The 24,977-nt window shown below is 39.0% G+C and overlaps 1 protein-coding gene across 2 annotated transcripts in view; it reads right to left on the bottom strand.

The window, feature by feature from the left end:
* Positions 1 to 283: 283 nt before the first annotated feature.
* The window catches only part of LOC119776467 (puratrophin-1-like), a 34,880-nt gene continuing 10,186 nt past the window's right edge, over positions 284 to 24,977 (bottom strand). Inside the window, exons 8-23 of one of the 2 annotated variants that reach the window (XM_038274874.1) lie at positions 17,230 to 17,328; positions 16,995 to 17,143; positions 15,563 to 15,701; positions 15,338 to 15,460; positions 13,895 to 14,092; positions 12,901 to 13,799; positions 9,366 to 9,615; positions 8,908 to 8,997; positions 7,441 to 7,665; positions 6,670 to 6,840; positions 4,986 to 5,163; positions 3,516 to 3,632; positions 3,146 to 3,400; positions 2,711 to 2,892; positions 2,480 to 2,543; positions 284 to 1,238 (exon numbers count right to left, since the gene is read on the bottom strand). In XM_038274874.1, coding sequence (XP_038130802.1) covers positions 2,505 to 2,543; positions 2,711 to 2,892; positions 3,146 to 3,400; positions 3,516 to 3,632; positions 4,986 to 5,163; positions 6,670 to 6,840; positions 7,441 to 7,665; positions 8,908 to 8,997; positions 9,366 to 9,615; positions 12,901 to 13,799; positions 13,895 to 14,092; positions 15,338 to 15,460; positions 15,563 to 15,701; positions 16,995 to 17,143; positions 17,230 to 17,328 — 3,114 coding nt within the window. In that variant the 3' untranslated portion in view covers positions 284 to 1,238; positions 2,480 to 2,504. Of the gene's footprint in view, positions 1,239 to 2,479; positions 2,544 to 2,677; positions 2,893 to 3,145; positions 3,401 to 3,515; positions 3,633 to 4,985; positions 5,164 to 6,669; positions 6,841 to 7,440; positions 7,666 to 8,907; positions 8,998 to 9,365; positions 9,616 to 12,900; positions 13,800 to 13,894; positions 14,093 to 15,337; positions 15,461 to 15,562; positions 15,702 to 16,994; positions 17,144 to 17,229; positions 17,329 to 24,977 lie in introns of both variants that reach the window. The other variant, XM_038274873.1, reaches the window with a different exon arrangement.

The following is a 24,977-nucleotide window of genomic DNA, read 5'->3' on the forward strand; positions in this document are numbered from 1 at the left end:
CCAGTTGATTGCATCGACTCATCGACTCGAATGCAATCCCTCATACATTTATATAAATATATATTCTGTAAAGGACTACAAATAGATTATAAAAGCTTTTAAATTGGAATAAATCACAGTGAGAGCAACAGTAGGTTAGAATTACTTCATCAGATTAAGCCAGTGTGGAAGAGAAACTTAAGAGAAGTCTAAACAAAGGAGAAAGCTTTGCTGTATAATGTTGTAAGATCTCATTACACTTCAACTCATCAATCCATATTTAAGGGTAGAAACAAAGGCTCAGTTAAGGAAAACTTGTTAACTTTATTACAAAAACATAAAATGAAAAAAACAAACATTGTGTGAGTATTTGTTTGTGATACAAAAAGCCAGCAGGTTTCTCATTATTTACTACCTACAAGTAATGCAGTTTATAAAAGCATGAAACAAAAAAAACTAATTTTGCAATTATGAAGTGTTAAACAGCTAATATTTTAATTTTAATGACATAAATATCAAATATTTCTATTACTTGTTTTAAACAACTGTGCAATTACTTTCAGCACTGCATTATGATGACCAGACTGTAATATTTTTATGATCTATACCTGGGAAAAAAAAAAAAAACTTTTAGAGCAACCAGAAAACAGTATGGTTTACTGCATGTAAAGCAATGCTTTGAATATGTATTATCACCCTCATTGGTTTAGGCACATTTCTAAGTGATTGCTTTAGTGATGAACTAAAAAACATAGAACAAAAAACCTATTTACAAACACAATATAAAAGCAGCCGGAAACAACAGTGAGCTCCAGCTGGACCAGGAAGCCAGAATTTCCAGGCTTCCAGCACAATAAAAAACAACTGGAATCTTACCTAAAGTTAAACTTTTAAGTCAAATACTTATGGCTGCTCGACCAACACAGACACCAAATACAAAATGGCTGCTACATTCATTACAGATAATAAAAGCTGCAGTAATAAATGAATAATTTGCACCTAATCGCCTGTATCTCTTGAACCAATGGGATATACATGAATTTTAAAATGTGTTCCGTCAGTGCTTGAGTAACAAAAATACAGAGAAATACATTTTTTATCAATAGCATTTAGTTTGATCACTGAGGACAACTTGCAGTTCTCTCTGCTTTTCTGACTTCGAACTTGATGTGATCACCTGGATCTGACTTTGATACACACGTAACGCAGCAGAAACGCTGCTTCTTCAGGATGGATGAGCTTCAATCGGTTTTTGATCCCTGAAGAAAAATCAAGCAAAAAAAGTATAAAAAGAAAATAAAAAGAATATTAAAATAACATTGAAAACTCGATAGCTGTTCATACCCCTCTCACATTGGTCCATATCGTTATATCGCATATGAACAATATGCTGCTTTAAGTAAATAATCACCCTAATACGATAAGATGCACAAAAGATCTGTCCCAAAAGATCTGTGTGTGTGAAGTGTCAAAAAAGTGGACCATCACACAAAGAGAGCGCATTGATCCTGTGCTCTTTATCTGACTAATAGAGCTTCACTCACCTCTGCATGCTCAATGCGTAAATCTATCCCAGCTGACTGCCATTTAAACTTTTATTTAAATACTTAAAAAGCAACAACTGAACACAGTTAAGATGATAATAAATCGTGATACTCTTCATCCCAAAATGTCTGGTTAGCAGACCAGGGTCGGGATCCGGACCCACCTGCTGGTTAATCTGGACCCAACCTGATTTAAAATATTTATAAATTACGGCATGTTGTCTGACAACAGTGTCTAAACGTCACTTGGGACGCTTGGTGACAGAAAAGTGAAATGACGTGCTCAAAAATGACCCTGCACATTTTGAGTATGTTTGGCTCAACCTGCCGCTGTGAAGCAGGATTCTCTACCATGAACATAATAAAAATAAATATGGATCCAGGCTCAGAATGAGCACCTTGATATGGGCTTTAAAATGGCTTTGTCTCCTTTCAAACCCAGGTTTATAGCCTTGCAGGTCAACATACAGCCCAATTCTCTCATTAGGCCATAAAAAAGAAAGAAAAAAGTGTTTATCAAAAGACTGAGTCAGGAATTTGTCTGTTTACCAAACTGAAAGATTATTGCTCTCTACTTCAACAACAATTTACATTTTAAAATGGAAATAATTGCTATTTTTTAAAAATCTTTCATTTAAAAATTCAATGTATAACATGGATGCATTAGCACTTGCATTTTATTTCAGTGTTAAATTCTGTTTAAAGCAATGCATTATAATTAAAAAAGTCTCTGGACCTTTACTAGGTGTTGATTTTCTTTATTCGGATTCTGATTTTTAAACGGTTAGTCCTGGTTTATAAGAAAGGAGGGGCATTGAAAACAAATGACAAAATTGACTGAATTCCACATATTTGAAGCTTTGTAACACATCTGATACTCCAACAAAGATAGTAAGATGGAACAGAGTGTAACAGCAGCTTTAGGTATTATATATCTTTAATGTATAGATACTCACTTTGTACTGTACCATATCTCACAGGTCAGACCTCTGTGGACTTCACAGCATTTGTGCTTTGAACCTGAAAGATTCATAATTGATGAAGATCATTAAAAACTTTAAATAGAAGAGTTTTATTGTCATTTGAAGAGGTGATTTTTCAGACAAAACTGAAAACATAATTCTCCATTCCTGTTACTTGTAAACTAGCTTCACCTCCTTGTTCTGATGCTGCTGTCTGAGTTTCACCTTGGTTGCTTCTGCCGGTGAGTTTTTGATGGCGGTTCCTTGAGAAGCCCCGACCTCTTTCATAGTAATGATGGAGGCACAGACAGAAGAGTTTTCCTCTGCTTCTCCTGCAGCAGAGCGACAGCTGTGACTGCAACTGCTGAAACCACTCACGCTCTCCCCAGACGACTCAGAGCTGTCCACTGGAGAAGGGAGGAAAAGATTTAAAGCTGGACAAACATGTGGGAGTTATCAACTGTTTTAATAAACTTTGGTGTTAGACGAATCCTTTAACATGACAGAAAGAACTTTACAACTGGAACACTTGGAACCACCCAGATCTCTAGTGTTACAGAGGAAGTGTCCAGGCTTAAACTCTGACACTCAGAGACAGGTGAAGCTTTTTAGATTTCTTCTTTTTAAACTTTACCTCGCTTTCCCTAATTATTTACTCACATAATAAGTTCTGATTTCCACAATCAGGATCTGTATCGTCCTCTTCCAGAGCTCCAGATGCAGATATGTATCCCACAGGTCCTCCTGAGACCGCCCTTCGCTTTGGGCCCCCAGCAAAACCAACAGAGGACATGGAACCCCGTCCAGAAGAAGAGGAGGAAGAAGAAGTGCTGCCTGAACCAACAGATTTTGGACGTCCCTCCAGAAGCCCGCCCTGTGAACCGCACGACCCTATAGTGGACGGTACTTTGGTATCTACATGGAGAAAATTAATACACTTCTGTTAGATGAATCATAATGAATCATGACCAAACATTAAATAAAAATTAAAAAAATTATTAAAGAATCATCATCTAAGCCACATATTTACCTCTCCCTACTAAGACGTAGTTGATGGCCCTGTCACTGATAGCTGCTTCACTGGGCTGGATGTCCATAAAAGGCTTGCTTCCAATACCCAGGAACACTCTCTCCTGCATACGGACCTCTGAAAAGATAGGCCAAAAGTCAGGTGACAAAGACTAAAAAGTAACAACATATAAACTGTAATAATCTCATAAAAACTGCTAGTGTAAAGACCACTGTATAATCAGTGCTATTGAAGTAGGATAATCTAGCAGTAAAGCAAAAAACCTAATACTACACCCTTTGTTGTGAATGCCAAAATGGTTTGTATCCCCCAACATTTCTTCAAAATTAATAGAAATTGCATATTTTTTAATTTACCGGTAATTTTAATTAATCAGTTTCTGGGAACTTTAATGTCTGAAGGAAAGTATTTATTCATGCATATGTCCTCTTTTAAACTACCACAGCTTGTAGTATAAACACATGCTGCACAGATATCTGTTATCTTTGGATGGATGGACGGACGGACTGATGGGCGGACGGACGGACACACAGAATTAGTTTCAAACTCCTCCTGTCACTAAGCCAGGGAGGACCTATTGTCAACTCTAGTGTGAATTTAACTGGAACTGTCAGAGGAGTGCATTGTATCTCTAACTCCTTCAAGATGATTGTCAATAAATAACCTGGTGAACTAAACCATTTAGTAATATAGTATAGTAATAATGGGTTATGTCTGAAGTCAAACCAACACACCATGTCAGCCTATCAGAACAACTCCAGGATAAGCTATATGGAGTTGAGCTTAGGAATAATCTAGGGAGAGGTCAAATATTCCCCTTTCTGACACCTGTGTCGAACATCCACCCTAATCATTATATACGTCACTATATAGTTGTTATGCCATTTTAAATGAGTGTCCAAACATCTAGTGGATGGAAAAGCAGTGGACTCCAAATTTTCCACCATGTAGCTTGAAAAGTAGCGATCATCCTCGGTCACTAGATGAGCAGATATATCCCAGATTGCTTTGCTAGAGCTCTCCTAGCAAGCATCATGGGATTCACTGTGACAGTGGCGACAAATAACAAAGATGGTGCAGGAACTGTGCGGGGAGGCAGAGTTGCATGACCAACTATGAGCGAAAAGTAGTGATAATCTGTCTAAACAGTCAGTTAACTGAGTTCGCTATAAACTCCACTATATAGTCCCCGCTGTATATAGTATTTGATTGATTAAGGGACTAGAGTCGACTAATATAAAAACTGGATCTTTCAGCACTTATGTAAGGTTTTGAATAAAACTGTGACTTTTTCCTACGTTTTTAGGAACCTGCAGAAATTTAATTTATTTTATCCATTACTGTAGATATTTACCAAGGGTGCAAGGAAATGAAGGAAATACAGAAGCCCTTATTAAAACAATTGCCACATGTTTCTGGCTGGGATCTCTTTCTGACCAAGTGTGTGTTATATTTGTGTTTCCTTTGTACCCCTGTTGTGTATGGCCTGCTCCCACAGGATCCGCTCCAGGTCTTTGGTCCAGGCCTCTTTCACTTCCCGACTAGCAGCTTGCAGTGTGTATGTGTCCTGGCTTTTCCTCTTTCTGAACCAGATCTCAAAACACAAGCCGCTGTCCCCACTGTTCTGCGTCATTCCGATATCAGATGTCTAGATGGAACAGAAGGACAACAAAAACTGAAAATTGATGAAGGATAAGTTTTGTTTATCAGACAACAATCTCATCATTATGATAAAATTAGGAAGGGTAGTTGTTCAAGTGACACTTCAGGGTTAATTATTTTATCCTCTTAAATTAAATGTTTCATTGATTTGAGTGAAGTCCTTCTCAAGATGTGTTATACAGAAGTGTTTCCAAATCTTAAGCCCCATTTACACTACTTGTCTGAAACCGATCCGTGCCGAGTTCGGATCAAGCTTGGATCAGTTGACCGTGCCAAGCTCGGTTCCTTACGACTGTTTACACATCACGCTAGCACGGTTCCTCGCCTCCTGACGATCTACGGTACTATTACTCTCTAGAGGGAGTCAAGCAAATCAACATGGCGGCGTCCGTAACATTCAGGAAGTTTGGTTATAATTGTGATATTTTGTTATTTGCAGAGAGTCAGGCGAGGAAGGCAGCCTTTGGTGAAATGACTTGACGGAGTCGGCTTTTGGGAAGTGGATACAACAGTCTAATCAGGGCTTACAGATGCAGGAAACAATTACAGACAAGCATCGTGCCTGGAATCCAGAGGTTCTGCGTTCAAGCCCCACTCCCACAGACTTCCACTCTGGGTCCCTGAGCAAAGACCCTTAACCCCACAATGCTCCCCGGCGCCGCACAATGGCAGCCCACTGCTCCCCAAGGGGATTGGTTAAATGCAGAGTTTTCTCCCACACTGTTTACATTTGGTCACTGCTGCACTTTATGAAATGGATTTGCTGTCTGAAAGCTGTACTAAATGAAATTTTATTGTCATTTTGTATACACTATATATATACAAAATGACAATAAAAGTTTTCCAAGTCTAAGTTGAGGTTCATCACACAGCTAGGAAATCATGTGGCACAGTAGGGACTCTATCATCTTTATGAACATCTGAAATTTCATGGGCTGCTCAGTGGAGCAGTGGGTAGCAATGATGCTTTGCAGCAAAAAGGTTCTGGGTTTGATTCCCAGCCTGTTAGGCTAATTCGCTTCCCTACATTCTCCTTAGGAATAGCTGTGAACAGTTGTTTGTCTCTGTGTTGCGATGGTCTGGTGACCTGTCCAGGGTGTGCCACTCGCCTCTAGACAGCTGGCGGTAGGCACCAGCATCCCTTGCGACCCCACTGGGATAAAGCATGATGGAAATTGGATGGATGAAGTTTCATGCTTATGGAGCACCTTATGTGCCTTACTACCAACTACTGGAAGCTATCTGAGAACCGAGCCAGAAATGAACCGCGCCGAGCCCTACTAATAAACTATTACCAGTTTAACGTGGTTCAGTGGTGTCTGGTACGGTTCAGTTTAGCATGCCATTTACCCTCAACAGTTATCTCTGTTTTTACCATGCTCGGACCAATTGTGGCACAGTTTCAAAAGGGTTGTGGAAATGGGGCTTTAGACACATATGAGAAATTCTGCAAGAATGATGGGTGAATACATATGCCAAGCCAAATGGCTACCTTAAAGGACTGTTTGTAGACATATGTGTCATTTCCCACGTCCGTCTTTTTTGTCTTGCTGAAGAGAATGAGGTCTTGAAAGAGGAAAATGTGTCGCAGACATTTCTTCTTCCTGAATGTTACGATGAATTCATCCTGGCGTATCAGCTGACCCTGTTCTTTAAGATTCACCTGTAGACGCACAAGAGAAGAGGTGATTATTTACAATAGAAACCATTTTTTCATAAAGAAATTTCTTTTTTTTGACTGTTCAGATTTTGATAAATATGATATATTGCTTCTAACACTGACAGAAGTCAATATAAGACTCCAGATGTTTCTTATCAGCTTTAGCTGAAACCATCTGTTTGTGTAAGAACTCTGCATATCTGTAAACCCAGCTCCATTCCTCCTCTTAATGCTCACCAGATAATGGAGCCTCAAAAAGCAAAGGTCAAAGAAAAGAAAAAAAAAGATCGATGATCTCCTACTTTTTCTAAATCCAATCCCCTCCATATCTGTCAGGATTACCAACCACAAAAAAGATACATTTTTTGTATTTTCAGTAATGCCTCCTTCTACATCTGAATCAGTGTGTTATGTTACTGTCAATAGCTCACAGAGACCAGGAAAACTTTCAAACACCACATAAAACATCAGCGCCTGAAATCTGCATCTGCTTGATCCTGCATTACTGTAGCTGTATACATTTTTAAATGTAAATAAATAACACAAATTGTATCTTTCATGAAATTAAACACAAAATTTAAGAACTATTGAGTCCTTGCTTACATCACACTGGCAAATAGCGTCCATGGCCAGCAGGTTGTTGCCATGGCGAAGCTGGAAGTGGATGACTTCCAGAGCTGCCTTGATCTCGGCGACCTCTCTGGTCTGATCCGGTCCACACTCCTGCATCACGTCCTGCAGCAGCAAACTGTACTTACTGATGCGCTGCACAGGCTTCAGCAAGTAGGACCATAAGTCCATTTTATCCCCCAGCTGCAGCTGCTTTTGCTGAATGAAAAAGCACAAATGCTGATGTTGGAGGGAATGGGGTTTAGAGTACAGATGTGGTTTTAAATGTTGAATTGTTGGGTTGAAATTTAAAGACAATGAAGTTACACTTTGGAAAAGAAACTGAGAATCTATCATTCGATGTAAAATTATATGAGGATGAAAAAGTTCAAACTGACGAAAAAAAATATATATATGCTTTTATACATAACTCCTTACAAAAAGTTCTTGTATCCCATGATATCTTTTTTCTTTTGTCACAATACAACCTTGGAGTTTAAAGATTTCACAATTTCCAGTGCTAAATTATCAAAACGTAGCACATAAAAGAACTACTCTACACCAGTCTATAAAAAGAAACAATTTAGGAAAAGGTTTGTCTCCATTTGCATTCAGCACCCTTAACTCTGATACACCCAAGCACAGTTTTTGCAAATTACTACTGGAGTCCGTTCAATGCGTTAGACAAATAGCAAAGTTCTGTTCAATCGATCAACCAGAAACTAAGCCAGAATGGCAGAATTGCTAAGCTGGAAAGACATGGTCGTCAAGAAAAAATATTTTGGGCAATGCTGGTGAAGATTCTCAGTCCATCAGGTCAGAGTCTTACCAAAAAAGTAAAAAAAAAAACAATCCACTGGATTTTGTTTCCAAAGTTGTTGTTTTTTACTTTTTGGGAATTGTGGGCAATATGCAAACATGTTTGTGTTGAGGAGGACTAACACTCCCCAAACCAGCAACACCACAGCTGACAAATACTGGTGGGATGCTTTTCATGAGCAGGTAACATTTGACGGGAAAACGAAGCCCAATATGGGCAATCTGAGAAGAAAACCTAAAAATAGGACAGACTTCACCTTCTAGAGGTCAACAAATTCACATGTACCTTCCATCCATTCTGACTGAGCTGAAGAGCTATAGTGCTAAAAGATATGGGGCTGTATTGACCATTTTTGACTGAATACAAATCGAAACTACAACTGGTATTTATGCATTTCTAAAAAAAACTTAGACATTATTTTCCTTAGATTCTAAAATAATGCAGTACTTTGTTTCAGAAAATGACAGAAAACATAACAAATTTAGCAGCAATTTCTGGTTAAAACATGAAACTGCTAATGGAGGCAAAATTCACAAGTATACAGAGAAATGTTAGGTGCTTTTTTACTGACCCTGGAAAATTTAAACCAAATTATTTTAAGGAGCCTTATTTGACATGTATGACAACAAAGAGGCCCTCACCTTAAAGAAGGTTTTTCCATGACTGCTAAGAAGATGGTCCGACTGGGGTTTATTTTTGCTGTAAAGGGCATACAAAGCAAAACTCTCTCTCTGAAATGAAAGCAGAAATAAACACCATTAATCCTCATCATCTATATAACCATTTATGTCTAGATGTAAAAGTCAAACAGGTCACACTTCTATGAGTCAAACACATCCTCCCACCCTTTTTAAAAAGCTGAACACTTAAGCTATTAAAGAAAGACGTTGTTGGAAGCTACTGACATATCTTCGGTGATCAGCTACAAAACATCTGGAGGGGTTTTCATTGGAACTGCTTATGGCTAATTATCCAATTAAAGGTCAAAAGTGGAAATCTTGACTTTACACAGAGACAAATTTGGCAAACTAGAGGTGTCTTAGATGAAGGGTACGCAGTCCTGTTTGGGCACATGAAAAACTGGATTTAAGAAGCTTACATGACGTAAAAAGCAGCGTCCCACTCTGAAGGGTTCCTTCATGCAGCTCTCCAGCTCATCCAAGAAATAGTGACGGTGAAAGTCGTGGAGTTTTTCCAAGTTCCCAAAAATGCTGCCCCTCTGGCCCCGGAGGTCCTGGGGGACGTCTGCTCTCTCCAGCTCTGGGAAGTAGTGCTCTCGGACATATCCCAGAGCTCTGACATACTCCCGCTCAGTGGACAGCAGTTCCTCCAGAATCTTCCGGACCTTCCTGTTCGTAGAGAAGGAAATGAAAAATGTAAAGTGGTTGATCTTTTTGAATTGTGATTGGTTAACAACACTCCTTGCTTTTCTTTTTAATCCAAGTGAATATCTGGTTATTTTACTTCTAAAACTAATAATACATGCTTGTCATTGTTATTTCTCATTGTTTAAAGTCGTAGTGAAGCGGCTGTTCCAACCGTTGGAATTTTCCTGAGTGGTGCACAACTTTACACGACTGAATAAAGTGAATGTGATTGGCAGGCACGTGCAGAGGGGGGGGCTAAGGGGGCTTGAGCACCTGCCCCTTTTGCTCCATGATCCCAATGTGCCCTTTTGGTCCCTTTTTTTTTTTTTTTTTTTTTTTTTTTTTTTTTTTTTTTTTTTTTGACACATGTACTGAAATTATTATTATTATCTTTTTTTTTGGCAAGAAAAACAATACAATAAGCCCTCCGGTCACATTGTTACCTTTGACCTTTTGCCGGTGACGACGCACTTGCCTCTCGCACAGTCAGATAAGGCGGCTAACTGCGGAGCTAAAGGTAGCGAATATTCCACATTACACTGTGGCCGCTGCTCATTTGGCCCTAAGCAAGATCAACCATGATCGGACGGATGGCTATGTCTTCAGTCTGCACCGCCTCTCCAATGTCAACCTGAATAGAGATGTAAGTGAAACCAAATGAGCCCCATGGATGATGCAGTATTGTTTGATCTAAAACACTGTTTACTCTGGGCTTTTAGTCTTTTACATTGAAAATTATGTTTTTTAATTCACAAAAAACTGTTCTGTCATGATTACAGAACAGTTTTTTTGTGAATTAAAAAACATAATTTTTGGTGAAAATACTGGAGTAGGCTTCCTACTTGTCAGACAACGGAAAACTTTGAACGTTGTATAATTTCTCTACTTTAGCAAAGAGTAGCGGTTTAAACGGAGGAAAGTATTTCTTTCTCTGAAGAACTACTGAGCGGGAGGAGACAGCCAGGTGAGGAAAAGCTGTTCTTATCTATCGATTCAGTATTTTTATCATACAGACATTAGGCTGTTGTTCTTGTGCTATGAGCTAGCTGCTAGCTAATGACTTTCATCTCCATAATGGATATATGTCTGATTTTCTAATTTCCTTTGCTGCATGATGTACATTTCATTTATTCTAGCGTTAGGTAAATGTATCTTGAAGGAGAACTCATCCAGAACTACCATGATAAATATATGATAGATATAATGTATGAAGCTGGTGAAAACAAGACTACGCAGCTTATGCAAGGAGGATCGGTTGTCAGACCTTCTTTTGTTGGCAATCGAGAAGGATGTGCCAATCATTCACAGTGAGGTTATTAACATTTTTAAAGACATGGCTAACAGAAAACTGCTGCTGTGAACAAAAGAGAACAAAAATAGCAAAAATGCTTAAAAGTTGGAAATTTGTTTTTAAACAGTTAAATCACCATGACGGAAAATAAGTTTTTGGATCATAATCTTGGATTTAGTTTGGGGGAAAAAGAAAGGCAAGAGACTGAAATAAATAAGACATTGACCTTCACTCAACACAGAAAAGATGAGACAATGAGGAAAAAAAGAAAAGAGAAACTGACAAGAAAAAACTAAGAGGAAAGATTGAAGAAAATGTATATAGGTACTTACATAATACACTAAGACACAAACAGAGTAGGCTTTTCTCATGGTGACATGCATTAATAAAATGTTTGTTTTGTTCTTTTTTTTCTGCAGTTCCACGTTAAAGTTTGATGCAGCAGCCCTGCTTTTCTGAATGGACCGTCTCCATCTCCACTGTCAGTACAGCAAACCAGGCAGACATTCTTTTTTATAGATTACAGTACACTAAAAGGTTGCATTGTGCCCTTGTATGCATTTTTAACAGTTTAATTCTGTAAAGACAAAATATGTCTGGTGGTCCAGCTCTGATTTACATCTTTGGCTAAATTGCAGGTTTGAATATTGTAATACTTTCCTATAACAAAATAGACCTGCAGAAAGAAATTACTAATAAAATATTTTACATATGCATAGTTCTATGTTCTATGTAGAGATTTCCCTTAGCTTTGATTGTATGTCTCACAATTTTGTAATTTATCATTGTTCATTAAACTCTGAAAGCTATGTGACTTTGTTAATATTCTGTCCTAAAATGCGATAAGATGTGCCCTTTTTTTTTTGAGCACCTGCCCCTTTAGTGGTCTCTGCACGGCCCTGGTGATTGGTCGTTTATCAAAGAGGGTGGGATTGTTGTGGCAGAAGGTTCGCCAGCAAGTTTGATTGTGGCCGGTCTATCAGAAGCATCTTGCCAACCAGTTAGCAACTTAGTGCTAGTAGGTTTCCAATAGGAAATTACATTGGGACCAAGTAGCACTAAATTGATGACTTAGAAACGACACTGTCAAGGAACGCTATGGACAGAGGAAACATGCAAGAAGAGGAGAGTTTAGTGTCGGAGGTCGTGGATGAGTCTCCTCCGTCATTCATTTTTTATTTAGAGGAGGAAAGCGGGGACGAAGATGTCGTGGAAGAGGACGCCAGGATGGTTTGGTGTAGAAGGCTTACAGCCGTACATGTTTCAGCCCTTGCCTCTCAACGCTGCCAGTTCTGTTAGCTCTACGCCTGCTGAAGACATAGACGTCGATCCCCGTGAACACTGGGACGGAACTTAATGGTAATTTAATTTCTTTATTTCTTATTTGAACCGTTGCGTATATTAGCTGCGACATACAAATCAAGATGCTATGACTGAAAAAATTTGATTGACAGATGACCATTGATATATGATTGGCCGAATTTAGGTGTACAAGCTGACTTATAACTAACTGGCCTGCAACCCAGAATTTTTTTAAAATAGAAATTTCAAAATTTTTAGACAAAAAAGAATAAATTTGACATTTAGATATGAGTTCCCTACGACTTTAAGATTTTATCCTACTCAACTGATTCGGTTTCAGTTCAGTTAGGATGAACCCAATCTTTTTTTTTTTTTTGCTGAATGTCAGATTATTGATTGATCTCTGTATTAAAATATTTAGTTTTTTAAGGTTCAGGTGTAATTTCCTAATTTAAATGCCATATTTCTGTTGACTGTCAGCAGAACAATCTATATTAACAGAAAAAAAGGCTTGAAAACATCCGTCTGTGTGTAATTACCTTACATGATGTGTTTGGTTTGGTGAACTGTTACTGAAATAAAGGAGCTCCTCCATAATAATTTACTAAATATGAGAGCATGAAATTAAATTTGCTGTTTGCCATTTAGAAACAGATTATGGGAGGATTACTTACAAAGTTTTGCTGTCACTGTTTTCTGCTGGAGTGAGTAATGTCTCTGCAGTTTTTAAGTCCTTAGGGCTCAGGGTGGAGATGGTGCTGTCTTTTCCCTCCCCATGATTACAGTTTTCTTTCTCTTCGCAGCTCAGGTTCTCGGTCTGTGAGTCCTTGTGATGGAAAATGTGCAGCTTTTGGGTGGGCTGCAGATTTTGATCCAGGGAGTGTTTCCTGCTATGACAGTGTTTGTGACTTAGAGGCAAAAAGCCAGAGATGCTCATCTCATGTGAGCCCTCGCTCAGAGACCGACCCAAAGTTTGCCTTAATAGAAAATCCTCCTTTTTTTCAGAGACTTTTCCGCTCAAATCTGCCACACTGTGGTGCTCTTTTGGCTCGCTTTTGTTTTCTGTTGGTGCCAAAACAGGAGTATTGTTTGAGTTTTTAGATTGTGTTTCAGGAGAGTCTTTCTTCATTTTAAAATCAGAGTCAGAGCTGATGTTTGTTTGACAATTTGCAGCACAGACTCCCTCTGCATGAGAGCTCTGTGAGCTCTTAGCTTCGCCCAGCTCATTTCTTTTCCCCTCCCTCTCCATTTCTTCATGCTCCCCTGGAGGGTTTGCAGCTGTGGTCGACTGGGCCTGGTTCTTATCTACTCCTTTATACTTTTTCTGGAACTCCTCAAAGCGCTGCTTGACTTCTTGGCTCTGAACCCAGGCTGCATTCCATACTCTCAGCATCCCAGAGGCCTCTGCTCCCATGGCGGACACCTTCACTCTCAGAGCCTGGAACTGCTGGGCAGAAAACTCACCAGCTAATCTCTCCTTGTGCATTCGGAGTGTATTTAGAGCCTGAGCAGAACAACATCCCTCTTCTACCTGCATCAGAAATTTACTGCATTCTTTGGCCCAGGCTGTTGCCTGCAAATAGAAAACATGGTAACAGTTTTCTCAGGGGGCCAAAGAAAGAAAAAAGAAGCAGAAAGTTAAATCACTAGAGAGATAAATCTACAAACCTGCTCACAAAATCTGTACACATGGACCATCGAAACCAGGTCTTTCTGCCTTTGTTCTGCCCGCAAACTGAAGTCTTCTACATTAGATTTGAAAGTGCCAACGAGGGTCCGGAAAATCTCAGCAGCAGGACTTGAGTTTCCGATGCCAACAATCTCTGCTGCTTCTGTGACCAGTCTCATGGCATGCTGCTCTTTATCCTGCAACAAATTAAAAGGTGTAAGGAACAAAAGTATTTGTTGCTTTTCAAGATTTCCATCATGTTTCCCCTTTTAACCACACACTTTAATGAATTTTAATAAGATTTTATTTCCACGCATAGAAGTACAAAGTTTCGTATTTTAATCAAAATGTTTCATGGTGTTCAATCCATTACTACTGGAAAAAATAGCATGATAAAACTAACAAGATACAACCACTTAAAACAGTTAAATACGTAGGTATAATGGGAAAGCTCTACCTTTCAATGGATAGTCAAAGAAACTCAGGATTCAATCTGGATTTATTTAGGTCACAAAATAAAATATCATCTAGATATATCCTTTTTCTACCACTAAAGCCGGGCATAAACTGTACGATGGGGCGAACGAGGGGCCATTAGCCTCTCACAACCACCTCCCAATCAAGAATTGTAAAGACAGCAGAAAATCAAACATATTTGAAATTCAGTCGGCCATCATAAGATTACATCCGAGCGTCGGGCCGCACAGTGTGAGAACATGCATCTTGAACTGTGAACTTTAAGAGTCTGCGATTTCGTCGTACAGTTTGAGCTGTAGCTGAGTGCAACGATTAAAAATATCACACAGTGTATGCCCAGCTTTAATGGCTCTAGCAGATATTTGCAACAAGTTGTTCTTTATGGTATGCATGAAATGCCACAACAAGATAAGCGGGGAAAAAAAACAAAAGAAGATGACATTCCTAACTTGAAAGATGTTGGTGGTGGTATCATGCAGAATCTTTAGGGGTTAAAAACAATCCCAAAGATGACGTGTGCATTTATTCAATCACCTTGTATGTCTGAAACCCTAGTTTTAGTCTGGATCGGCAAAAAATGCTAGACGTGGCTCAGATATTTGCAGGTTCAGCAGCAGTAAAAGATGGTTTCACCAAATAAAAAGGGAGCTGAACCCAAATCCACACAACAGTCATCACATTTCTATTTGTTGAATGTTTAATTTCCCTTTACCTTATAAATATGCTATCATGTGTGTTTATCTATCACATAAAGTTCAAATGAAGTGTATTGATTTTTTAAATATTTAATAAGATTTAAAAGATTAAATGTTTGTATGTAATTTTACAGTACCTTGCAGTTATGTTCTATACATTCCTCTCATCAGAACAAAAAAGATTACCTTTTAAGAAGTGTAAATATGAGAGAAATACAGCAGGGAAAACTAATCTTGCTGAACTGAAGCAAATAAAATATTTTAATTTACCTTAAATTCATGTAGAAACAGATTAAAGTCTTGCAAGGCCTTTTCCCTGCCCACCAGTGTATCATCTGTTGCATAAGAGTTCTTGAGAATCTGCTCTCCCTCTGTGCTGAACCACAATCCCTCCTGCAAGGAAAAAGATGGCAGTTGTAAAGAGTAATCTCATAACTGGTCCAGCTGTGGGACTGATATAAACAGTAAAGTATAGATTTTAAGAGCAGGAGTTACCAAGATAATTTTGGCCTCCAGCTCTCTGTGCTTAAGAAGGACTTCCAGGTGCTGCAGTGACTCATTTGATCTCATCACCAACATGTGGAGCTTCTCCTCCACTTGGTTGTAAACACTTGTCGCTAACTCCAAAGCATCTCTGCAACGATATAAAAACAAACCAAAAATGAAAACCGAAATTTAAAATATATAATTGATTTGTTTTTTAATGAGCAGAACTGAACAGAATTTAATATAGTTGAACGTAATTTAGCTCGTTATATTTTAAAGCTGACGCGATCAGATACTGTGAAGGCTAATAAAACTGTTGTGACATGTTAAACCATAAAGGATGAAGATTTTTCAGATATCAGAAAACTCAAAGATCCTTAAATAAGTTATATTGGACCTTTAAAACACAAGATTTTGTCGTAGATGAGGTTAAGCAAAAGAACCTTTGTAGTTCAACAATTGAATCATTAGCTTAGCTAAAGAAAAATCTAAAAAAAACTGTTTTTCATTGCCTTGAGCATGTTTAATATTGTTTACAGTTTTTGTTTTAATTAGTATATTTATCAGAAGCTCCAAGCCTAAATACAACTACTGCCCTTCACTTCGGTAACACAGATAAATCAAAAATAGAACATTGAAATGTTCTGTATCTTATATCCCTGATTTCAGAAAGAGAAGGTCATAAATTATATATGTATATATATGTTTATGACAAATATTACGTATTTAAAAACTTTGATAATTATGACTTACAGAAAATAGAACTCTAAATTTAGTGTCTTAGAGAATTATAATTTTTATAACTTAAAAGTTGTAAGCTTACAGTTCTTCCAGCGCTAATTAACCAGTGTATAAACGCTCTCTCTGTCTGACTGTGTAGGCTACAAAATCATAGTAAGACTGCTGACATGCTGTCACTGACACCCTCCACATGGCTGGTAGGCTACAAAAGACCATTAAGGATCCTGGTTGTTCACTGAGTGCTGAATCCAAGAATAGAATGGAAGAAGTGTGAGTGGAGGTAAAAAAAAAAAGTTTGGTAGGAAAACTTGCACAAGCAACAAAATTACTGCCATGGAAAAAGGACTGTCAATCAAAATATGTCCCCAAATTTAGAGAACTAAGACGTTAGTGAGATTCACATCACATAATTTATTACAACACTTGGGTTAAAAATGCCCCATTCCTTGTGTAAAGTCAGTCCTGAATCAAAGACTAGACTTGTTCAGTAGTGTGAAGCCCTTTTTTCAGATGAAAGTAAAATTAGCATTGCATTTAGCATATAGATGATTTCACTTCGTCAGTATTTCTACACCCATTATTTCCACAGGACTGCGTGGGTTTGTATTAAAAGAAAAAAAACTAACATCCTTATTTATAGTGCCGTCCCTGTTTGCTTATGATGAGCAAGATAGGAAAAGTCAGGAGTTCACCACCACACCTATAGTCCTCAGACTGTGGAAATCTGAATTCTTCTTTCTTCATCCTTGCCAGTAACGTTCCTCCCTCCTTCTGCAGAGTTACCAGTCTTGTATCTTCCAGAACCTCCTTCATTAGAACTCTTTGTTCCTGAATGCTGTCTTGAACTTCCTGCAGTGGTCACATCAAATCAAAATGTAAGACCTGAGGATGAAAACAAAACAAACAAGATCCATCACGCTATAAACATGTCCTACCTGGGCAGAGTCCATCTGTTTCCTGCTGTCCACTTTCTTGATGGCCTTTTGTAACAAGCTGTTGGCTCCTCGCAGGTTGGCCATGAAAGGCACAAGCTTCTGAAATATAGGAAAATATGAAAACATGAAACCCTATTTGGAGGTATAAAGATGACAAACAAAGACAATAGAGAGTAGAGCACAGTCTGATCCTCTAACACTCCATATTCAGCAGGTTCTGGTTATCATCTACTGTTTGCTGCATTTCTTGACGTGGAGGAATCTCAAAGACTGTTTAGGTTCAGACAAGGGACTGGAATTCCTTCACTGTTATTACTACGAGTACTGTATCTGTAAAATGTTTACATACAGCGAAATGTTATTTTATTTTTCAAATGAACAAAATATCAAAATTCTTGATATACTGTTTTATATTTTGCTTTTAAGGTGGCAAATCTTCTTGTCATCCTCCAATCTGTTCTATATTAACACTTTTCCCAGCAGCTGGACAGTATTTTTCCAGTTTTCAGAGCAGATTCTTTCCCAGAGGAATGTTTTTTTTCTCCTTTTGACCACCGAGCCCTGACCTATGAATCCTTCAAGTGAGTCAAATGAATATTAGTCACAGAGCAAACCTGTGCTCTCTGTCCATAACAGGCAACTTATAAAAGATATAAGACAAGACCATCAGCTGTTTCAGATTAGCTGACTCTTTGAATAAAGCAAGGAGAATATATCATAAACAAGCATGGCATCCTTCCTTATGTTTCGTGAAAAACATTCAATCGAACGCCTGACTGCATGCTCTTTGAGTTATTTGACAAAAAATAATCCACCGATTGGACAAAAGACTGAAGCATTTTAATTACAAGGTAACAAAAAGTATCTTTGGTAAAAAAAAAAAAAAAATCAAATAGAGATACAGCCTTAATACTTAGTTATCTGCCTATTTGTCAACATAACCTGGGCATTTAAAGTGTGAGATAAGGAAACAGTCATGCTCTTTAGAAAAACGGAAAAAAAAACTTTGGAAAACCCTCAGAAAATCTAGAAAACAGCAGCTCAAAAAATAGGAGCTTGATAGTCTTGATACTCTGCCGGCCATGTTGACTCTTTTAAGTATTTATGTTGTTTGGATTTACAGTGCTAGATGTGTTTTAATGTGAGTTATGACCTTTAATCTATACTGTATTGCAAAAAAGATGAATATGGGTGGAGTTTTTTTTTCAAATATCTTTAAAAAGTTCTAGCTCTTTTTGAAAAAAACAACAACAAAAGGGCTTTTATGGACATTTAAATAGAGATGCACCAATCATATCCAATACCGTTCCAATACTACTGTTGCCATGTGAGAAAAGTAATCATGCTTGACATTAACATTGTTTGAAAAAAGGTGAAAAATAAACAAACATATAAATACATCTCTAGCCACTGTGTGCTCTCTGCAAGATCACATGATCAACCTTGCAATCATAAAACTGACGTCAATAGATTGCTGTAACTGTATCTCTGTGTATAATATAAAAAAAATAAAAATAGAAATGACTGGATCGGAATGCTGGATCGGCATCAATAACCCGATCCAGCTAAATAGTCATGGAATTTCCCCATTGTGGGATAATAAAGGGATTTACATTTATAAGTTTAAACTAAGCGCTGAAATGCATGGAGGAGGGGTTGGACATGACATTGTTGTTGCTGCAGGGAGGGGCTGTCCAGTTGATTTGGAAGTTGATTTTCCAGAAATTGGTAGATGTGCGCACAAAAATACGCTGTTGTCCAGTCTAAGGTGAAGAATGGTTTGATTTGAGAAGATAATAAAGCAACTGAAGCAAACATGTGATGCTATAATGTCCAAATGGAAAGAAAATCTCTAAAAAGAGGAAATGTTTGTGTAAAATTTGAGTCACCTGGGCCATGGCAACAACAAAACAGATTTTAATCAGAGGCAACTGGACTTTTGTACACTCATTATGATTCAAATAGCAAAACACAAAAAACAGACAGAAAAAGACTCCATAACCCAGGCAGGAAATGGATTGATCATGAGGGGAAGAAATCAGCACAGACATTGCAGGGATAGAAATGCTTCTCAAAGCAAGGTTCTGGTGTAAAACAATGCAGCTGCATCCAACATTCTATAATAAAAAGATTTAAACACTATCAACACCCTATAGTTAGGTAGGAGCATCTGATAACATGACAACCATTGTGTCCTACTACACAAATATGGCTTGTACTGCAAAAAACCAAGAAGCGCAAAAAAAGGAAAAAATAAAGTTAATGTGCTGGATCCAGCAAACATGGAAAATGATTCCTCTGATCAAATTAGATGTTTAGCACATCTCAAAGCTTATCAAAACCTCATAAAAAGAAGGGATATGGACATTGCTATTTTCAGTTACAAAGAGTGGCGACACCTCATTAGATTTGGGAAATTCACAGTGAAACTCCCACGTCTTTTCTTTGCATACCAGAAAATTAACAGACTAGAAAATACATTTAATTGCAACAGATTCTAAACAACTTGAGCAAATATCTCCAGTTCTCACTTCTCCCCATTGGTTTTCTGTTTATTTTAGGACTATTACAGTACATTTTTGGTTTTTCTTGTGATACTGTTATTGAAATACAGAGAAAAATGCCAAGAAATATAATATTTTTTAATTATTTGAGAAATAATTAATCATTCAAAATATTATTTATAGAGCAGTAAAAGGTATATTGGAGGATTTTTGTGATTTTTTAAAAAGAACTGCCCTCTCCACTTAAAAAAAAAAAAAGATTTGATAGGCATTCAAAGCCCATTTCTCCTCGTGCACGCTCTGTTTACAAGCTACTGTTTGCATCGCTCATACAAGCTTACTTACCAAAAGAAGATTTGCAACTTTTCCACAATGCCAGACTCTCCACCGGTAAGTAAAAATGGGGGCGAGCACGTAGGACGGTCTTACATAAACATGTTAACAGAATGATTAGGAGGACCACTATAGCTTTAAAAGTACAGTATAGAGGATGATTTTTTATTTCCAGGTGGATCATCTAAATAAGTGGTCCTACTAATTGTCAATTGTCCTACGTGCTCATCCCGACAGCTATCTTTTCCTGCGCAGGTACACTTTAAGGCATATATCTATGGTGAGCTACGGCTTCAGACAGTCACTGAAGTTCACCTTTCTCACCACGGTTCTTTGAAAATGGCAGAGGGTCATAAGAGAAAAAGTGTCTACGAAGTGTATGAGAAGAAAAGAAAGGCCTCGGAAGAGACAGATAATTACCAGAATGCGTTGCGCGGAGAGCTCTCCTCTCACAGAGCTCTCTGCGAAAAGCATTATGGTATTTGCTGTCACAATGGCATGTTGTTGCCAGAGGCTGTCGTTACCAGAAAGCGGCAACTAATAACAAAGATGGCGCAGCATGCACGGTGGCCCACCGGGGAAGTAATCATCTGTCCGAACGGTAAGTTGACTGAGTTCACGAAATAGTCCCCGCTCTATATAGTGAGTGAGGGATTTAGAGGTTAGGATGGACGTTTGGACACAGTAAGATTGTATGAGCTATGAGAACAGCAACTTTGAAACATGGCGTGCATGAGGAGAAATGGGCTTGTGCATGCTCTCGCACGCGCATTTTTTTTTTTTTTTTAATGGAGAGGCGGGTCTTCGAGAAAATCCTCAACAATTCCCTTAAAGGAATAGTACACCCAAAACATGATTAGCCTTCATTTTTTACTCACCCCCATGCTGAACAACACTCTGGAGTACTTTTTTGATATCTCAAATGCATCTGGAGATCTGGGAGGCTTCTTGCTGTCTGCTGACATTCAAATTATGGAGGTCTATGGTGACCGAGACAGAAAGGTCCATAAAAGTCCACAAAAAACGTGTCAATATTCCTCCATACTGCTCGTCCAATGTATTCCAAGTGTCCTGAGTGGGTAGCATCCAGAATTTACTCGAAACGAAGTCATTTAGAATGTTTTTAGAGAATAAACAGTAGTGTATAGGATTTCCTGAAAGCGCGCACATGCGCGCTCACGACGCTACGGAAGCCGGCAGACCAAACCAGCGCATTCAGCTCGGCAAAGAACTCATGCTCTTCCTCAACACTGAAGTCCTCAGACATTTTATTGGCAGAGCAGACGCTGAATGCGCACTTTCATCTGGTTTGGTCTGCCGGCTTCCGTAGCGTCGTGAGCGCGCGTGTGCGCGCTTTCAGGAAATCCTATACACTACTGTTTATGCTCTAAAAACATTCTAAATGACTTCGTTTCGAGTAAATTCTGGATGCTACCCACTCAGGACACTTGGAATACATTGGACGAGCAGTATGGAGGAATATTGACACGTTTTTTGTGGACTTTTATGGACCTTTCTGTCTCGGTCACCATAGACCTCCATTATTTGAATGTCAGCAGACAGCAAGAAGCCTCCCAGATCTACAGATGTATTTAAGATATCAAAAAAGTACTCCAGAGTGTTGTTCAGCATGGGGGTGAGTAGACAATGAAGGCTAATCATGTTTTGGGTGTACTATTCCTTTAAGTGGGCATAAGTGTCTCAATGAGCTTACAAACATTTTTGTAGCTACAAACAAAAATTCTGAAAATAACAAAATTTTAAAGGGACACTATGCAACATTTTTCAGGTAATGTGCAGTGGCGGCTGGTGAAAAATATTTTTGGTGGGGCTGATATAGCCTAGTGTATGTCTCCAACTAATCCGGAATAAGAATTCAAATAAACAATTGGACAATACATACAATTTAACAGTAATGATTTAATTTACTATATAATAACAGTAACAGTGATGATTTGGGTCACTGTGACGGGGTTCTTTGGCCTCCAAGAATCCAGTCTCAGTCGGGTTACCGGTGTTGGTGATTTATTGAGCTCAAAAACTCAAAACAGGGTGCAAAAGAAACTAAACATGTACAAGATACTCTGGGCCTCAGCCTCCCTCCAGTTACCAGCAATGTAACAAAGAAACAGAAAACAAAAATTGCCGCTTTTCTTCCCACAGCCCTCATTAAATAGTTTAAGCCCCTCACATCAGGCTCTCTTATTTCTGATTTCTTCTCATTAATCAGTTTTGTCCATATATTACCTCCACAAACAATTGATGTACAAAAACAAATCATTTTTACAACTTAATTCTTTTACACAGATTCATTGACTTATTCAATTACACCAAAGTGGGTTTGAACCCAGCAAAGACGCAGCCAGACTGAAGATGACAAGTCCCCGTAGCATAAACACGTACACCCCCTCCCCCCCACCCCCCCCCACACACACACACACACACACACACACACGGCTAATCCCACTGAAATATTAAGTGTGCACCCTCAATATGCCAGCAGGTAACCAGGAACAGCTTGTGTGTTTTAAGTTCATGGAGCTACTGGTCTCAGCGCGAGTGTATTGGTCCTCACAAACACAGTATAACAGGAATGTGTGTGTGGCGCGCAAAGTTAGAGAGGTTGTTTTAAGCGACGAGGTGGATTCGTCACAGTCACAATAACCATGACATGAAATGTTCATATCCTACAACAGGGATATTCTTCTGGCAAACGGGTAGATAAATAAGGATCTCACCGAATTTGGTGGAAGCTGCATCTCGGTCGTTACATTCGCCATCCTTCCTCTAACTGTCTGCACCTGCGCTTGGGTGCAGAAGCCTGTTAAAGCGCAGTATTTTCAGCGCCCCAATACCATAAAGTTCCGAGACGCTGATTGGCCATTAAATTCACCTAGCAATAGTACATGATTGACAGATTCTCTGCAAATGTGGGTCAGTCTGATCAGCGCCCCCAGAACAGAGACGGTAGGAGTCTGTCTGTGGAAATCCACAAATTAATGACAGTAGATAGGGAAATGTAGTTTATATAATTTGTTTTGCTTATAGGTACAAAGTCTAGAGAGTAAAACTGACATTTATGAGTTAATTTCTAAAAATATATTTTACGTTTCTTTCTTCTTATCAGGGAGGGCGGTGCCCCAGCGCCCCCTATGGGCCGGCCGCCACTGGTAATGTGTTCCATAACGTTTTGGATGATTAAATGAGTCCTTTCAGGTTGAACAAAGGTATTCTCGGCCGCCCTGGTGGTCTGTGGGGGAAATACTGCACTTGCAACTGCAGGAGCACCGACCCGCACCCACAGGCTCAGAAGTCTCGTGAGAGTCAGTCTTGCTTTACGGCGAGAACTGCTACACCCCCTGGTTAAAAGCATTCTCGTTGCTAGCACAGTGGCGATCTTTGTGCAGTTATGCTACGTTCACGCAGCAAAAGCAGCAAAATCGCGTCTGCTGCTTCCTTTTTGCTGCTTGTACCAGTTAGTTCTGACTCGTGGCTGAAGCAGCTTTGCTGCTCCGGCTGTGTCTGAGGCGCGTTGGGCGGAGCTTCACTATCCTTTCTCTGCCTTGCAGCTATATTTGCTGTGATCAGTGGGAATAAAGTAGTTTTAATATGTGTTTAAGTGAGAAAATACACCTGAAAACGTAATCAGTGCAGTCAGTTCATTCAGATTATTATCCTGCCTTCAATATTTTTTCTGTCGGAGCCGCTCAGACCCCCACATACCAGGGGGGCGCCAACAGTATGGATCCCTTCATCAGCAGCGGTTCACCGCGGCAGCTGGTAGGTGTTTTTCATCTAAATAATCCAAACTGCATATTCTGCCGGCAGATTTCGGCATTTTAAGTTAATTTAGGCGTCAATAAACTGTTTAAGAGGAGTGATCATCAGCGCTGTGTCTCTCTCCCTGCGTTAAACGCACCCGACGCGCTGCTTCAGCTGCTCAGACGTGCTGCGCCTGGTGCTCAAAACGCGCCGCGGGACCTTTTGTTGCGCCTTGACGCGCGTCAACCATTGACTTTGCATGTAAACTCGCTGCTTCTGTCGCGCCAGCTACGTCCAGTGTGAACGCAGCGTTAGTCATTCGCTGCTAAGCTCAAAACAACCGCGCCTGGCTTGACGGAGAAACCAGGAGAACAGCTGTGCATATTTACGACAGTGCACTTTTACTTTCGCCCTCTGGAGGGAGCCTCACTGGAAAATCAACACCGGTTGCATAGTGTACCTTTAAGTAATAATAAAAAAAGTATTATAAAGCATCTTTGTCTGCTAATTGATCACCCATTCTCTTTATATCCCTCTCAGAGTAGGAGCCGTCATCATATTTACAGCAGATTATGCTCTAAACAGCTTGATTACCTTTTGCAGTTTCTTTCAACAGCCAATTATTTTTTTTTATTTGATATAAGCATACCACAATATTTAAGCTAAAATATAACTTTTGTTGCATTGCATAAAGATAGTCTGCTGTTCCATTGAATTAATTTGTGATGGCCTTTTTTCTCTATTAATGTTAATCTGCTATTGCTATTACAGATGGTACAAATGTTTAAATGTGCAAAGACTCTTTCTCCATTGTCTGATATTGAATCAATGCTTTCTTTGTGGCCACAATGACTGCAGAAATTTCAATCTGAAAAACTCACAGAGAGAGAGATGCAATTTTATTGATACAATAGTTTGAACTTTGGCGCTCAGGCATCGGCAGGAAACATAAATGCTGATTTATACTTTAATGCAGATAAACTGATGTATGAGAATATGGATATTTCCCCCGGGCCTGAAACTGGTGGTGGAGTTTAGATAGATGAAGTTTGGTTATTTCCATAGAGGCCGGTATACAGGGTGATGCTTGAGTTAGATGTCACTTGAATAAACAAAGTTTGCATAAACTGTCCATGAACTGTCCATGAA

The sequence above is a fragment of the Cyprinodon tularosa genome, unplaced genomic scaffold, assembly GCF_016077235.1.
Source record: "Cyprinodon tularosa strain WSP-4 unplaced genomic scaffold, ASM1607723v1 ctg936, whole genome shotgun sequence".
In the NCBI taxonomy this organism is placed as follows: Eukaryota; Metazoa; Chordata; class Actinopteri; order Cyprinodontiformes; family Cyprinodontidae; genus Cyprinodon; species Cyprinodon tularosa.